Source organism: Cyprinodon tularosa, unplaced genomic scaffold (genome assembly GCF_016077235.1).
Source record: "Cyprinodon tularosa strain WSP-4 unplaced genomic scaffold, ASM1607723v1 ctg1096, whole genome shotgun sequence".
NCBI classification, from domain to species: Eukaryota; Metazoa; Chordata; class Actinopteri; order Cyprinodontiformes; family Cyprinodontidae; genus Cyprinodon; species Cyprinodon tularosa.
Window position 1 is genome coordinate 54,967 of NW_024037889.1, and position 17,600 is coordinate 72,566.

Genomic DNA, 17,600 nt, shown 5'->3' on the forward strand with positions numbered 1-17,600 from the left:
CCGTCCAGAGACCCCTGAGTTAGCCCTGTGCTGTCCAGAGACCCCTGAGTTAGCCCTGTGCCTTCCAGAGACCCCTGAGTTAGCCCTGTGCCGTCCAGAGACCCCTGAGTTAGCCCTGTGCCGTCCAGAGACCCCTGAGTTAGCCCTGTTCCGTCCAGAGACCCCTGAGTTAGCCCTGTGCTGTCCAGAGACTCCTGAGCCTACTCTGTGCCGTTCAGAGACCCCTGAGCATACATTTAAGAGGGCTTCAGAATTTAGTGTTGGTGAAAATGTGCCTCCAAGAGTCCCTCAGCGAACACCACTAATCGCCAAGAACCTTCCACCGACGCCCCAAGCCACCTTAGAGACTGAACTTGAGCCTCCATGGGTGGTCCCTTCGTTTCCTGAGGTGGAACCACAGTCGGTGGCTTCCCCAGTTCCTGAGACTGAACCACAGTCGGTGGTTCCGCATGTTCCTGTGGTGGAGCCACTGTCGGTGGCCTCCCCTGCTTCGGAGGCGGATCCACAGTCGGTGGGTTCGCATATTCCAATGTTGGAGCCACTGACGGTGGTCTCCCCTGTTCCTGATCGGGAGCCGCAATCGGCGGTCTCCCCTGTTCCTGAGCGGGAGCCGCAATCGGCGGTCTCCCCTGTTCCTGAGCGGGAACCGCAATCGGCGGGCTCCCCTGTTCCTGATCGGGAGCCGCAATCGGCGGCCTCCCCTGTTCCTGAGCCGCAATCGGCGGACTCCCCTGCTCCTGAGCCGCAATCGGTGGGCTCCCCTGCTCCTGAGCCGCAATCGGCGGGCTCCCCTGCTCCTGAGCCGCAATCGGCGGGCTCCCCTACTCCTGAGCCGCAATCGGCGGGCTCCCCTGCTCTAGAGCCGCAATCGGCGGGCTCCCCAGTTCCAGACCTGGAGCCGCAGTCGGCGGTCTCCTCAGAGCCACCTCCTGAGCCGCAGTCGGCGGTCACCTCTGAACCACCTCCTGAGCCTCAGTCGGAGGTCACCTCTGAGCCTCCTCCAGAGCCGCAGTCGGCGGTCTCCTCTGAGCCTCCTCCTGAGCCGCAGTCGGCGGCCGCTTCTGAGACTGTTCCTGAGCTGCCGAGGAGGGGACGGGGTACCCCGTGGGGGTACCTGCTGAAGCTTGGGCGTCATCCTCCTGATAAGCTACTTCGCCCACGGCCCCGCGGCAGACCTCCGGAGCGTCATCTTCACCTCCGGCCCCGCGGCAGACCCCCGGAGCATCATCTTCACCTCCGGCACGGCGGCAGAACCCCGAAGCGTCATCTTCTTCTCCAACCCCGTGGCAGACCCCCAGAGTGTCAGCGTCGCCTTCGACCCCGCAGCTGGCCACCTAAGACTCTGCTCCGTAGCCGGATCCTAGGCCGGTCTCCTGAACCTCTACCGTGCCTCCGGCCCAGCAGTGGTCCTCCCAAGACTCTGCTTCGTCTCCAGCCCCATGGTCGACCTCCTGAGCATCTGTCTCGCCTCCGACCCTGCAGCCGGCCACCAAAGACTTTGCTCCGTTACCGGATCCTCGGCCGGCCCCCTGAACCTCTGCCATGCCTCCGGCCCAGCGGTGGTCCTCATAAGACGCTGCTTCGTTCCCAGCCCAGTGGTCGGCCTCCTGAGCATCTGTGTAGCCTTCGGCCCAGCGGTAGGCCCCCTGAGAATCGACCTCGCCACCTTCCCAACGGTCGGCCTCCTGAGCAGCTTCTACGCCTCCGCTGCCGGCCCCATGGTAGACCACCTGAGACTGTGTCCTGCTGCCGGTACTTCGGCCGGCCACCTGAGACTCTGTCCCGCTGCTAGTCCCTTGGCCGGCCATCAGAGACTTTGCCCAAGAAAGTTTTTGGGTTTTCTTTTGCTGTCGTCCACTATAAGTGGATCATTTTTTGTTCTGGACTCTGTTTTTGTTTTCTGCCCTCCTGGCCTGTTTCCCCCTTCGCTCACCCTGGGTGGGTTGTTTTTTGTTGGTTGGACCTTTTTTTCTGTTGGTTCTGGCCCTCCTCGCCCTAGTGCCCCCTCCGCCCGCCCTGGGTGGGTTGTTTTTCGTTTTCTGGACTCTTGTTTTTTGTTGTTTCTGGCCCTCCTCGCCCTAGTGCCCCCTCCGCCCGCCCTGGGTGGGTTGTTTTTTGTTTGTTTTTTGGACTTTTTTTTTCTGGGGGCGTCTGGAATCCTCCCTTGAGAGGGGGGCTCTGTTGGGATCCTCAGGCTTGCCCACCAGAGGGCGCCGAGGACCCTCTTCTGCTCTCTTTTTATCTCTTTCTCTTAGGGCTGGAGTCACTCTCAGGTTCTGGAGATTACCCTCTGCCTCCAGCAGAGTGCGCCGTGGGTCCTCCTGAGCTGAGCCTCTCACACACCTGTGGCTGATCTACTAATCAGGAGGACCACAGTATTTAAGCTACCTCCAGACCTGGATTCCATGCCGCAGTGTTGATCTTAGTTGGTTAGCTTCCTGAACCTTCTGCTTTAGACTGAGTCTTGGTTATTCCTAGGTTGAGACTAGATTCTAATCTCTCCTTATCTGTGCCTCACAGGAATCCTGTCTCCTTGTGAAGCTCTGGACGAGCTTAATCTCCTGTCTCCTCGTGAAGCTCTGGATGAGCTTAACCTCCTGTCTCCTCGTGAAGCTCTGGATAAGCTTAACCTCCTTTCTCCTTGTGAAGCTCAGGAAGAGCACCCTCACTGGAACCCAGTCTCTGGTCTGCAGCTCTGGAGGAGCTGCATATCAGGAAACCAGTCTCAAGCCTGAAGCTCTTGGAAAGCCTAGCCAGCTAATCTGCCCTGGTGAGCCAAGCCGAAGATTTCTACTTGGATGCAACCTGACGACTTCTCTGTGGAGTTTCCCTAGAGGTTCCCTTGAAGATCTTCCCCTGTTGTTCCCTGCTGTGAGCTGGAAGCTCAAATCCTGCCTTCTCCCTTTCCCTGCACAGACCCCAGTGAACCAGCCCCCTGCCAGTATTGTTTTCATTATAATCCATGTGCTTGTCTTTAAATAAACTCCTTGGACTTTTACCAGTGCCTCCGTGAGTGTTCTGCATCTTGGGCTTTACTCTAAGAAAACCCATCATGACAACGACTTGGAATTATGGGTAATCCAGAGCGTAGATTAAAACCATAACCGTTACACACAATATGTTCGCGAGGATGGATACCAAACGTGGTTTCCAGAAAGCAAATAGAAGAAAGAAAGAAAAAGCAAAGAAGAGCTGCTGGAAGAACGGAAAAACTTCCCAAAATAAACACTTTTTTTTTTAAGAACCAAAGAGGGAGAGGTGGACGTTGCTGCTGCTACAGTTAGTAAGGATTGGGACCAGGAAATGAATGGAGAGAGCATGGGTGAGGAGGGTGACTGTGAAACTAAAGGTAGCCCAATAAGACTAATTTTACAGCGGAATCTACTAAATTATACCGATGTCTAGTGAAGGAGAAGAATGATGAAAATGATGAAGTGTGTATGTATGGGGCACATTTCAGGTCGGTTGTCGGCAGCGGTGGCAGCAACAGCTGGGTGCTTTCGGGGAGGGGATGGGGTGTTGTGCTTCATATGGTGCCCACCCAGATGATGTTGCTTACGGGCCTATTGTTGTGTTGTTACGTCATTGGAGAGGAAAACTTCCTCTTTTTAAGAGGAAGAAAACTCTAGCAGACTCAGGCTCAAAACAAAACTTCACAGGAAACATCAGAAATCATTTTTCTAACAAAGCAAGGGACCCATTCAAATAATAAAAGATACTTAACCTGCTGTTGCCCCATGGGAGGGGAAAGGACGGATTAGGACCAATTCTGTTGTAAGTAGTTGTTTCGTTGGCGGCCTCACGCCAGTGGGTCTCGGTCTTATGTCCACCTAGGCCACTCTGGGAAACTACGTAAGAGTCATTCTAATACAACAGAGATGATATTGTAGACCTTGAACTTCTGGGGAACCTACGCAGCTTTGAAGAGATCTGCTCATGATGCTCTCACCTCAGCAGGGGGTGTTCCTAGAGCCCATAGCTCAGGAAGGCAGGCAGTGACTAAAGTGTTTGGGTCCGAACCAGTCACAGCGCAGAATGACACACAGGACACAAGGTGTCTGGCCAGGACAGGAATTGGGTGATGATATGATTGATTGATCGTTGATTGATGGCGGATATTTAACAAAACTCCTCATTTGTTGTATCAGAGCAGATCTACCACCAAGGCTCTGCTACATTTTAAGCTCAGATCTCTTTTCAAAGAGGGATGCAGTCATTTTTGCCAGCAAAAATGGACTAAGGATACTGAGATTGCACCACATGTAACGTGATATCCAGCCAGAATTTCAGGTCTGTCTGTTGCATCCAGACCAAGGTTCAAAGAAAGAGAGAAAAAGATTTTCCTTAGTGAATGTAAAGGTGACACATGATTCAGGATGTGATGTCAGAGGGACAGGCTGCATCAAAACAAACCCGTCAGTCGGTATTGCTCTACAGTATAACACATCCGTCCGTCCGTCTGTCCGTCCGTCCGTCCATCCATCCATCCAGTATACTTTCTTATCCTTCAAGGTTGTAGCAGGCCTGGTTTCTATTTTTAGCCGTCATTAGCTTGATGCAGGCTTTCTTGATCAGGTTCCAACAATAAAGGCAGGAATAGACAAACTTTAAAGGCTAAGTTGGTGACATAGTTCTTCTAAATCCACAGCAGGTTTCAAAATAAATGTCCCTTCACCACAATTAATTATCTCATAGCGGCTTTTTATCCCCCTCATCGCTTTGCTGCTTTTTTTCAGTTTTAAAATGAGGAAGTAGAGCACTTAAAGCTAAATGTATGTCACTTCTCCAGAAACATATTTTACTAAAAGTAAAATGGCAAGAATGGTAATTAAATATATAAAATGTTCCCTTGAAAAAATCATCCAATTTCCTTTAAATATTTTTCAAAGATGCCTCAAGGCTGCACTTAGAAAAAATTTAATTGTCCAGAGAGCTGATCTAAACAGAATTTCTTTTTTTTCTTTTACACTTATGTAAACAAAATGACAAATAAATCTGTTTAAGTCTAAACTGAGCATCTTTCACAATGTTTGATATTTCTTACCTACTTCCTAACAGTGTAGCTGCTATCTAAATGTGGTGATGGTGTTAGTTTTTACGGAGCTAGAAAAGTCTCAGTTTTCACAAAGTCATATATGTGATTCACACATGCACAGCACAAGATACACACACACACATTTTGTTCTACCATATGTAGTGAGGACCATGTGTCGACTCCCATTGACTTCCATTGATTTTCGGTCATTTTCAACCCTTTCTATGCACTAATCCTAAACCTAACCATTACCAATGCATACCTCACCCTAACCCAAATTGACACCTTAGCCCTAAACCTAACCGTTAGCAAAATAGCCTGTGAGGACCAGTAAAATGTCCTCACTTTGCAACAACTGGTCCTCAGTCTGATGGTAAAATTGAAAAAAATGGTCCTCACTCTGATGCCTAGACAGGTACACATAAGATCCACACATTAACATGCTGATTCAAACAAGCATATAAAAATTACATATTCACAAAGCAAGATTCACAAAAGTGTTTGTGATGCCTATAACATTATATCTTTATTCATAAACTACCATTGGTCTTTGAACTTGACATGAATGAATAAGATAATTCCATTTTTGCAGCCAAATGCAAGAACGTTTACCACATGGGCAATGATTTTCTTTATATGGTAGAGTAGGAAGTCACTGCAGCACACAGAAAGCAGAAGAGACTGACCACATGGTAGCCCCATACCATATATTGATGCTATATCCTATATTAGTTTTTCATGTTTTGTTTTGTTTTTTATTAAATGATCTACTTTGCTTACATTTGTTTCTTGTTTTTTAAAGATATATTTTATAGGATGATATTAAATACTGAAATTGGTCCTCTGTCAGATGGCCTGGCTCAGCCTCAGAGGTCAGTCTCTTGCAGATATGGGGTGGGTCTAAACTCTGTGCGTCTTCATGCAACAGCAGAAAATAAAATAAAGAAGTGTTATGGAAGATTTAAGATAAATTGTTAGGATAACAGACAACTGTGGATTGTTTTAAGTCCACAGACAGATACTTGCAGCAAGAAAATGGCTGCATAAATAGATTGTAGATGATAGAGAAAAAAAGAGATGAACTGTATTTAATTGATAATTTTAACACAATGCACGTAGAGCAGAAACAGTTGTAAAGCTCATCATTTAACAAGTCTTTTTGTTTAGAACAAACCTCCCTTATGTGTTTAGGAACCCCAAGTCTTTTAAAAATGAGTAGTGTATTAGCATTTAAACAATGTTTGAAACCTGACAGATATATTTTCCCATAAACTGAGATGAAGTTCCTGCAGAGACAGGAAATCTGTTTCTAACACATCATTGTGGTGAAAGACGTAGCTACTTACTTTATGAACTTTGAAAAAAAAGGGAAGGAAACAGACAGAGCAGGACTTTTATGGTCTGAAGAAGAGGTATGAGAACATTAGTTTTTATATGCATTTAATGTAACTTCTCCTTTTCTGTGCTGTACTTTGAGCAAAGTTTTCTGATTCTGTGCTGCAGGTCTGGAAGTAAGGATGGGGCACACTTTGCTCTGCAGGCTGGGCTTCTTCTGTAAGTAAATTACCTACTTTCTTTCCATCTATTGGAGAATTTACATGGTGCAATCTATAGTATGTTGTAAGTTTAAACTGTCTTTCCTGAAAAATTAAAGTATCATATTACTTTTTTTTTAAATATGAAACTTAAAAATGATATGGGATTTGAACATGTTACTCTGTGGCAGCCAGATGTGATCAAACCTTGTTACTTGTGTCCAGTGGTGGGCAGTCAGAGCCTTCAAAGCCTTTTCTGCTGGCCTAAAATAGCTCAGAAACACTAACCTACATTCATAACTTAAACCATTGATTTTATTCCAAACAATCTGTTAATTTAAATTTGTAGCATTTCTCTTGGCTGCGATGATTCCATTGCATTTATGTGGTTGCTATATTTTTTGTCCAATCAAATTTCAGCCTCTGTGTGTTGCTATGTCAGTCAAATCTGCCCAGAGCCTTCAGGGTCAGCAGTGCTGGCTGATGTTAACTTAAAGGGATAGTTCGGTATTTTTGACATGAATCTGTATGGCATCCCCATCACCAGCGGCATGCAATCACACTGACTTACCCCTGGCAGCGTCCTGTGAGCAGAGTTCTCGTCCAGTTTTGGTCAAGCCAAAGGTAGTCCGGCAGGTTTGCTAGACCCAGCGAAATAAAACGTTTCTCTTCCCAAAACATTATGTGTTCAAAAGAGTGATATTTTTGCATCCCAAAAACGTTGTAGTGGAAAAAGTCACGCGTCGTTATCAATTGGTCCTATTTTCTCTCTGTTCGTATCAGTGCGCGCCGTCATTCAGACAGCGAGCCCAACAACAGCCATGTCTACCTCCGCCGCGGAGGTAGACATGGCTAATATGTTTAATAAGTTTAATAAGCTAATAAGTTTAAATTTTCAGTTCGGATTTTCAGAGAGCTCTCATTGGCTTTCTATTGGGGAAGTGTGGACTTCTTCGTGGTCTGGGCCAAACTGTCGGAAAACCGTAAATGCCACACAAATGAGGGTTAGATTTCCTGAATCCTGACAAAAAACTCCTCTGTTTCACCTTCAAAGGAGTTGTTATATTTCACATAATGTTTTGGGAAGAGAAAAGTTTTATTTCGCTGTTCCTAAAAACCTGCCGGACTACTTTTGGCTTGACCAAAACTGGACGATAACTCTGCTCACAGGACGCTGCCAGGGGTAAGTCAGTGTGATTGCATGCCGCTGGTGATGGGGATGCCATACAGATTCATGTCAAAAATACCGAACTATCCTTTTAAGGTAGCAAGAATCAGCATTTTATATCTGTTTTCGTTTAATGTTTTTCTGGCCTTAATGGCTTGTTATAAATGGACATACTAAGATTTCCTGCACAAAGACAGAAGGATGGATTGTGTATTCTATCTGGTAGTTTGATGCATATTTAATCTGAACGGCTCCTGATGATGTAAATATGGCCGAGCTGCAGTTATAGAGTAGAGGTTTACCATTGTCTTAGCTGGGCTTCGTGCTTAATTGTTCTCTGTATTCACTCTCATACTAAACTTCCGGTTATACCTGCGCTAGTTACATTTCATATTATAGTACTCATATTATATATGAGTATTATTGGGGGTTTATTTAATTAAAATTTGAAAATGGTGATATTAACCCCTTGACACCCATCATTGCAAATATACAACAGACCCTTTGTATTACCAAGATAGCATGTGCATTCCCTCAGTGCCAGTTAGTGAACAGGAACCTTTGGAAAGCTCTTGTTTCTGTTACAACTGGTCCCTAACAGTAGTTTATGAAATATATACACACTTTATATTTATATTCAGACGTCAAGGGGTTAAGAAGTAGAAGTAGAGGGGGCCCCACTGAAGGCCTAGGTACCAGATGCACTAACCTCCACTGCTTGTGTCCTATAACAGATGGAAGCCAGTATGATTTGTTGTAGCAACAGAATCACTTCAGAAAGATTCACCAGATTTTACAAGATGGAGGAGGCTGAGAAAGCTGAGGAAGGCTTTATGATTGAGAAATCGGTCACAGCAGCATCTCTTCAAATCTCTGATATCACTGAATATTTTTCTTTAGATGTGGGAAATCAGAGTTGTTTCTAGTGAGTCTGGCGGATTGATATAAGCTCACAATCAGATTCTCAGTTCATTCGTTCAGGATGAATAGTGTTGCCTTGTCCATCTGATAATTGATAGAATGAACTGGTTGCTCTGGTTTTGTTTAGTTTTTTTGTTTTTTTACTGTTTTTCTAGTGTTTTTATTCTAAAAATGTGGGGTTTGTTTTAATTTTTAACTATTATTATTATTTTTAATATTATTATCATATTCTCCACAAGTACTCCTCTGACACTTAATGAAAACAACTATTATTACCCTGACCCCCAGATTCCACATACTCCCCCCCAGATTCCACATACTCCGTCAGCGCGCCGCTCCGCTCCGCCCCACTGACGTACGTCGTGCGGAGCGCTAGTCTTTCATGTAAATCAATGAGAGCTGTTCCACATCCACCGCTACCCCTCCGCACGTCTCCGTCAACGTACGTCTTCTCCGTCCGTCACCGACAAATTACGGAGCCGAGCTATTTTTTGCTCCGCTCCGCTCCGGTCCGGCCAGGTCAAGATCCGCAATTGTAATCGGACCAAACAGGAAAAAGAACATCGACAAATTCAAATTAAAATACAGTAGCAACAGATCGGTGACTAGAAATTATAGCACAATTCTTATATATATATATATATATATATATATATATATATATATATATTAGTGCTGTCAATCGATTAAATTTTTTTAATCGCGATTAATCGCATCAATGCCTGAGTTAACTCGCGATTAATCGCATTTTAATCGCGCATTTTTTTCCTGATTGAAAATCATTTAAATACTCTCGATGACATACAAAAAAATACATACAGGCCAGGTTTGTGCCAATGTTCTTTTTTTAAAATGAAAACAGGTCACAGATACTGATTTATGCCAAAAATAACAAATATGTAGCCAAAAAAAAGGCCCTGAAAACAGGCTGATGTAAAAGACAGTCTTTACAGTTAATACAGTCTTTTGAACAAAGACAAGCATTTTACCCTACTGCTATAAAATTTAGTAGAGTTAACATTAGATGTTAATTAACCAAGGTAATAATGAACAATTTTCAATCAATACATCAAAATCAATAGACCGACATCACTAGATGGAGGTAGTCTATGCTCTAGAAAGTTACTTTTCAGCCTCTTAACAAAAATGAGAACACACACACAAGCACCCACCCACCCACACACACACACACACACACACACACACACACACACACACACACACACACACACACACACACACACACGATACCGACCTGTGGCGTACACAGACAGCAAGAGTGCCGTAGCAGATTCCATTTCACCTCAGTAATCTGTTTTCTCAGCGTATTTCAGGTTGCTACTAGTTACCAGACACCCAACTTGTTTGTTGGTGGTGGGGCTTAAAGAAAAGGCACTAGCGCCACCCAGTGTATGAGCGTCTTTTTCCCTTGAGGAGGTCCGCTCTCGAAGCCTATGAGAAATGCATACACTGGGGGAAAATAGCCCCGCCTTCTCGCAGGCTGCAGCGGGATGTACTTGGAAAATTGTACCATAAAACCACATAGCGTTAATCTCACGTTAAAAAAATTATCGCCGTTAAAATGGCATCGCGTTAACGCGTTAATAACGCGATAATTTTGACAGCAATAATATATATATATATATATAAAAACTAACACCATTTATTTAAATGATTGGATCCAAACTATTGGTTATTCACCAACGAGGAAGCAGATTTCTCATCTCCATCAAAATATTTATTTTATACTGAGGGACTAAAAGTTTAATCAGATCCATTCAAAAGAAACTTCTTATTACAGGAATGAAAAGAGATGCTGAGTTTGGGAGTAGAGAACAAGTTCATGAAAAAAAAGCAGTTTTGAATTATCCTTATCCCCGTTACAAAAATCTACAAAAATAAATATATATATTTGGGCAGAAACTGAACATATGCTGGATGATGGTGGGATTTTTTTAATATGTCATATTAAATTAAGCGTTCACAGGGTTCATAAAAGAATGAGTGACTCTTTAATGCAACTTTAATGCTATTAGAAATAATTTTAATGCCATCAACAAGTACCATTTACACAACTTATCAGTGTACATGAAATAAGAAGGAGCTCTAAGCACAGTTCCATGACTCTTGTATTTATGTACACACACACACACATACACACACACACACATATATATATATATATATATTTTTTTTTTTTTCTAGCTTTTTCTCCGCCTCGAGCTTCCTTCCCAAACATACGGGTTTATGATCAGTTCCATGCAAATTAATCGCGATATATCTGACGAAATTGTTTTTATAAACATTTTTATTAAAGAATTATAAATGCCACGATAACCATATTTAATTAATTTTAGTACCAATTAAGGCCTTAATAAAAAAAAAAAAATGAATTGTAATTCTTTTTAATGATCCACGGAAACCCTGGTTCATTTCCGCATATATTGCTGCTTTGAATTTAATCATCTCGCGCATGCCTTCTACGATCTCCAAGGAACTCAGAGCGGAGCGGACGGGAGCCACAGCGCAGGCAGTAGGCATTGCTGTGCGCAGGCGGTCTGGAGCGCAGCGGGGCAGACCAGAGTGGAGCGCTGACGGAGTATGTGGGATTTCGGGGTCAGGGTCTATCAGCACTCCACTCCGCTCCGCTGACGTATGTCTTGCGGAGCGCTTGTCTTTCATGGAAATCAATGAGAGCTGTTCCACATCCACCGCTACTCCTCCGCACGTCTCCGTCGTACGTCTTCTCCGTCCTTCACCGACAAAATACAGAGCTGAGCTATTTTTGCTACGCTCCGGTCCGGCCAGGTCAAGATCCGCAATTGCAATCGCACCAAACAGGAAAAGAACATTGAGAAATTCTGGTTCGTCAAATTTAAATATAGTAGCAACAGATCGGTAACTAGAAATTATAGTACAATTTTATATATTCCAAAAAAAACTAACACCGTTTATTTAAATGATTGGATGCAAACTATTGGTTAGCCCATTAACCAACCAGGAAGCAGATTTCTCTTCTCTATCAAAATATTTATTTTATACCGAGGGACTTAAAGTTTAATCAATTCAAAAGAAACTTCTTATTGCAGGAATGGATGAAGAGATGCTGAGTTTGGGAGTAGAGAACAAAGTTCATAAAAAAAAAAAAAACAGTTTAGAATGATCATAGTTATCCCTTTTACAAAAATCTACAAAATAAATAAATGTTTGGGCAGAAACTAAACATCTGCTAGATAATGGTGGGATTTTTTTAATATGCCATATTAAATTAAGCATTCACTGGGTTCATACAGGAATGAGGAATTCTATTTTAATGCTATTAGAAATTATTTTAATGCCATCAACAAGAACCATGTACACAAGTTATTAGTGTACATGAAATATGAAGGAGCTGTAAGCACAGTTCCATGACTCTGGTATGTATGTAAACACACACACACATATATATACGTAGGCTATATATATATTCTCTAGCTTTTTCTCCACCTCGAGCTTCCTTTCGGAACATACGGCTTTATGATCAGTTCCACGCAAATTAATAGCGATATAATATATCTGACGAAATTGTTTTTATAAACATTTTTTATAAAAGAATTATGAATGCCACGATGGACATATTTAATAAATTTTAGCGCCAATTAAGGCCTTGATTTAAAAAAAAATTAGTGAATTGTAATTATGTTTTATTGATCCGCGGAAACCCTGGTTCATCTCGCGCATGCCCTCTACGATCTCCAAGGAACTCAGAGCGGACGGGAGCCACAGCGCAGGCGGTAGGCATTGCTGTGCGCAGTCGGTCTGGAGCGCAGCGCAGCAGAGCGGATCGGAGCGCTGACGGAGTATGTGGGTTTTCGGGGTAAAATCCCGGTTCGCGGCAGATGCGCGTTGGCCCCGGCTGGGGGCGGGTCCGCCTGTGTGTTTTTCCTGGGTGGTGCGGTCGCTTTGGGTGTTGCGGCCGGTTGCCGGGGCTTAGTGCCGGGGGGCGTGGCGTGTTTCGGTGCTCTGTGGGGCCGGGGTGTTTCGGTCAGTGCCGTGGGGGGGCTGGTGCTCGGTGCCCGACTGGCCGACTGCCGGCAGAGCCCGCGGACTCGTCGACGCAGCTCCCCGGGGGGCCGGCATGGCGGTGGCTGGGGGGCTACTTCGGGGCTGTCTCTCCTCCTCCCTTGGTCGGGGTCTGATTTCCGGGGCGAGCCCCTCCTTGGTGCCTTCGCTCTTGGAGTCCCTTTGGGCGCCTGGGGTTTTGGGTCTCCCGGCGCTGGACTCAGTGCTCTGGGGGGTGTGCCTCTTCAGCTCTCCACAACCACTATTGAGCATTTTTTCTATGGATAAACTTTACATGCACAAGTTCACCCTCACAAACAACTACAGGTGCTTGGCTGTAGGTACTCAGAGATTCACTTCCAAACAGAAACCCCACATTCATTTCTTCAGGTAACACAGAGTACATGTCAGACTTAATAATACTACTTTAGCGATAGTTTCAAGGTGTTGATTTACTGTATGTCTCGTACCATGTCTTTTGGTTGTGCTGTTCTTTTTTCATCTCGTTAGAGGTGACGAAGCAGACTGAAAATGCTTTGTCATTGTCTCCTCTCTATCTTGTCATGATGGGTTCACAAGAGGGACCCAAGTATGCAGAACCCACGAAACGGAAACTGAAGTAAAAGGTTAAACAATGTTTATCGTTTCACAAGAACATGGAAATTACACTGGTACTGGTTCAGGCCTGGGGGGCAGGTTCACTGGAGTCTGCGTGGGAGACAGTTCAGTTAGCATTGCATCAGAAGAGTTTGACTTTGAGTGTTTCAGGTTTGTACCTTGAGGGTTCTTGGTTAAAGCTTTGGGAGGAGAACTGTTGGGTCCAGAGAATGTTTGTTCAGCAGAGTCCGTTTGCTGCTTCAGCGTCTTACTTCAAGAGAGAGGGCAGACCTTGGTTTTGAGTTTCCAGCTCTTGGTCCAGAGCTGCATGGAAATCCAGAGAGGAGTCTTCTGGTTTGGCTCAGAGGGCAGACTCGGCAGGTTAAGCTCTTCCAGAGCTTCACAGGAGAAAAACAGGTTTCCTGAAAGTAGAGACAAAGGGTTAGAATCCAGTCTGGATTCAAAGTCAACAAAGTGCTCAGAAGGGTCTTGGCTTAAGTGCTAACCAACTGAATTCAACACTGCGACATTGAGGCAAGGTCTGAAGACAGCTTATATAGTGTGGACCCTCTGATGAAGGAATGAGTCTCAGCTGTGCAGGAGGCTAGGCTGAGGAGGATCCACGGCAGACTCTGCTAGAGGAAGGTGGTACTACTCCAGCTCCCAACAGTACCCCCCCCTCAAGGGCGGATACCAGACGCTTCAGATAAGACCTAGGGAAACAAGGGAACAAAAAACAACCCACCAAGGGTGGGCGCAGGGGGCACCATACTAGGTAGGCAAGAAGCAGAGTCCCAGAACAAAAAACAATCCACTAAAGGTGGACGTCAACAAAGAAAGTCTCTGATATTTTACCGGGAGACCACCGGTAGCAGCTCAGAAATAGGTGCAGGGCGGGACCGCCCACTGCGGCACCGGAGCTGATTCAGAGAGGACCGCCGACTGCAGCTCTGGCCGCAGCATGGAGAGAGCCGCCCACGACGACTCCGGTGCAGCCTCCGAGGTGTCCTGGGGCGCCCACCGTGGGTCCCTGGATGCTCGGATCGGCCGTAGAGGGACTCCAGTAGGTTCGACGGAGCGGGGACTGGTTGACTGACTGGAGGCATGGCAGGAGGGAGACCACGATTCAACGTGTCTATGAGTCCAATTAATATGAGGGTTGTGTCGCTCCAACCACTCATATCCCAGAACCAAGGGAGAACAGGCTGATGGGAAAACAAGAAAGGTTAAGGTCTCTCGATGACTACCTGAAACTTGAAGCTGAAGAGGCTGAGTCTCGTGGGTAACTTGGTGTAGACTCCTTCCATCAATGGCTGAGACTTTAAGTGGCTTCCTCAGAGGGGTGGTCTCAATGTTTAGCTGTTGAACTAGATTTGAGTCAATAAGGTTTCTCTCACAACCAGAGTCTATGAAGGCTGACAGAGTGAGAGTCTGATCAGAACAGAACAGAGTAGCAGGTAAAAGTAGACGAGATGACTTTCTATTTAGTTGATGCTTCACCAGACTCCCCATAACCGCAGACGAGCTCCAAATCCTATTCTTTGCTGGACAGGATGAAACAAAGTGCCCAGGTATTCCACAATAAAAGCAAAGTTTCTCCTTAAACCTTCTCTTCCTCTCATCGGGTGTGAGCCTAGTGTGACCAATCTGCATTGGCTCCCCCTCAGTTGATTCAAAAGCTGGTGGAACAAAATGAGTTTTGGACACGGGATCAGATTCAGACTAGGCACGGCTCTCAGTTCTGAACTCCTCTTCGGGACAAACAAAGGAAGAGGTGTCCCTTCTCTTAGCCGTAGAAACAGAAACTGGAAAAACATGACTCTTAATCTTTGACTTGGATCTGGTTCGAAGACGGTTGTCCAAACTAATTGTCAACCTGATGAGTTCTTCCAGAGTCTCAGGTACCTCGAGTGTGGCGAGTTCATCTTTAATGTTTTCGTTTAAAGCCTTGAAAAAAGCACTCTTGAGTGCACACTCATTCCAGCCTGAGGCTGCAGCTTTAACCCGGAAGTCAATGGAAAAATCTGCTACAGAGGAATTTCCCTGTCTAAGATTCAACAGAGCACGAGAGTCAATTGTTTGGTCAGAATCATGGTTAAACACTTGGGAAAACTCGGAAACAAAATCGGAAAAATCACATCTGAGGCTGTCTTCAGAGGCAAACCTTGCCTCCGCCCACTCTAGGGCACGTCCAGTTAGTTGGGACAGAATAAACGTTATTTTCTTTTGTTCAGTTGGGAAACTGCCAGGAGAGTTCTGAAAAATAAGTCGGCATTGAAACAAAAATCCCTTACATTTGCTAGGGATACCTGAAAATTTCTCTGGGAGAGACGGACGGAATTCCGGAAGTGACGTGATAGGCTCTGGTTCCGAAAACGGAAGTTGAACGGGCTCCGCTCTAAGAGTTGTTTGTCTGGAAAACTCCTGCAAAAACACATCAAACCGAGTGTTAAGCTCATGAACGAATTTGTCCACAAGCCGGTCGTGAACATCACGAATGGCGCTCTCAAATCTCCTAGCCAGTTCTTCGTGGCTCTCACGGAGGGAGGTTCCAAGGCTCTGAATCTGGGCCCGTTGATCATTCAGAATCCTCCAGAGTGGTTCCGCTGGGTTAGTCGGTTGGTCGCAGTGTTCTGTCATGATGGGTTCACAAGAGGGACCCAAGTATGCAGAACCCACGAAACGGAAACTGAAGTAAAAGGTTAAACAATGTTTATCGTTTCACAAGAACATGGAAATTACACTGGTACTGGTTCAGGCCTGGGGGGCAGGTTCACTGGAGTCTGCGTGGGAGACAGTTCAGTTAGCGTTGCATCAGAAGAGTTTGACTTTGAGTGTTTCAGGTTTGTACCTTGAGGGTTCTTGGTTAAAGCTTTGGGAGGAGAACTGTTGGGTCCAGAGAATGTTTGTTCAGCAGAGTCCGTTTGCTGCTTCAGCGTCTTACTTCAAGAGAGAGGGCAGACCTTGGTTTTGAGTTTCCAGCTCTTGGTCCAGAGCTGCATGGAAATCCAGAGAGGAGTCTTCTGGTTTGGCTCAGAGGGCAGACTCGGCAGGTTAAGCTCTTCCAGAGCTTCACAGGAGAAAAACAGGTTTCCTGAAAGTAGAGACAAAGGGTTAGAATCCAGTCTGGATTCAAAGTCAACAAAGTGCTCAGAAGGGTCTTGGCTTAAGTGCTAACCAACTGAATTCAACACTGCGACATTGAGGCAAGGTCTGAAGACAGCTTATATAGTGTGGACCCTCTGATGAAGGAATGAGTCTCAGCTGTGCAGGAGGCTAGGCTGGGGAGGATCCACGGCGGACTCTGCTGGAGGAAGGTGGTACTACTCCAGCTCCCAACATATCTCTTCTTTCTTTCATCTTTTCTCTTTTTTTCCCCCATCCATATAAACTGTAAAACTCCCTGCATAGTTATAATAAAGCAATTTATATGCATAAAACAAGTGGACCAATATGGCAATTGCCATACTGCTACACTTGTGAAAGTAAAATCTGTTGGGCTCTTTTTGGCATCAAGACAATTATTCTTATTGCCACAATGCCAGACAGGACACTGTTAAAAAAATAAAAAGAAAGAAATAGTGTGCATAACCTTTCGTACGATTTCATACGAAATGATAATGAGAATATGTTGATCATTCAGCAGCTAAGTTCCTCCTCCTGCTGCCTTGATGTTCTACCCACAGCTTTCTTTAAGAAAGTTTTGCCTGTCATAGCGTCTGATTTGACTCAGATAATAAACACGTCCCTTCTGTCAGGTGTTTTCCCGCAGTCCCTAAAAACAGCAAATATCAAACCACTGCTGAAAAAGAAAAATTTAGACAAACTGCTACTCCAGAACGACAGGCCCATCTCAAACCTCCCCTTTATCAGTAAGATTATTGAAAAAGCTGTGTTTCAACAATGAAACACTTTCTTAGATATGACCGGCCGCTTTGACGTTTTCCAGTCAGGTTTCAGTGCTCACCACAGTACAAAGACCGCCATTGTCAAGTTGTTTAATGACATCCTTATAAATACAGAGTGTGGAAGAACCACGGTGCTGGTACTATTGGACCTCAGTGCAGCATTCAATACTGTCGATCAGGTAATTATGAACCAGTTCAAACACTGAGGAAATGCTTAGAAGAAATCAATGCCTGGATGTGCCATAATTTTCTTCAACTGAATAAAAACAAAACTGAAGTAATAATCTTTGGACCAATAGAGGAGAGATCTAAAGTTAGCTCACAGCTTCAGTCGCTTCAGCTAGTAACCACTGATCAGGCCCAAAATCTAGGTGTAGTACTGGATTCAGACTTGA

The 17,600-nt window shown here is 45.0% G+C and overlaps 1 protein-coding gene across 1 annotated transcript in view; it reads left to right on the top strand.

Annotated features, from left to right (window-relative positions):
• The first annotated feature begins 6,541 nt into the window (after positions 1-6,541).
• Positions 6,542-17,600, top strand: part of LOC119789309 (obscurin-like) — a 92,796-nt gene continuing 81,737 nt past the window's right edge. Inside the window, exon 1 of the mRNA XM_038294145.1 lies at positions 6,542-6,589. Coding sequence (XP_038150073.1) covers positions 6,553-6,589 — 37 coding nt within the window. The 5' untranslated portion in view covers positions 6,542-6,552. The remainder of the gene's footprint in view (positions 6,590-17,600) is intronic.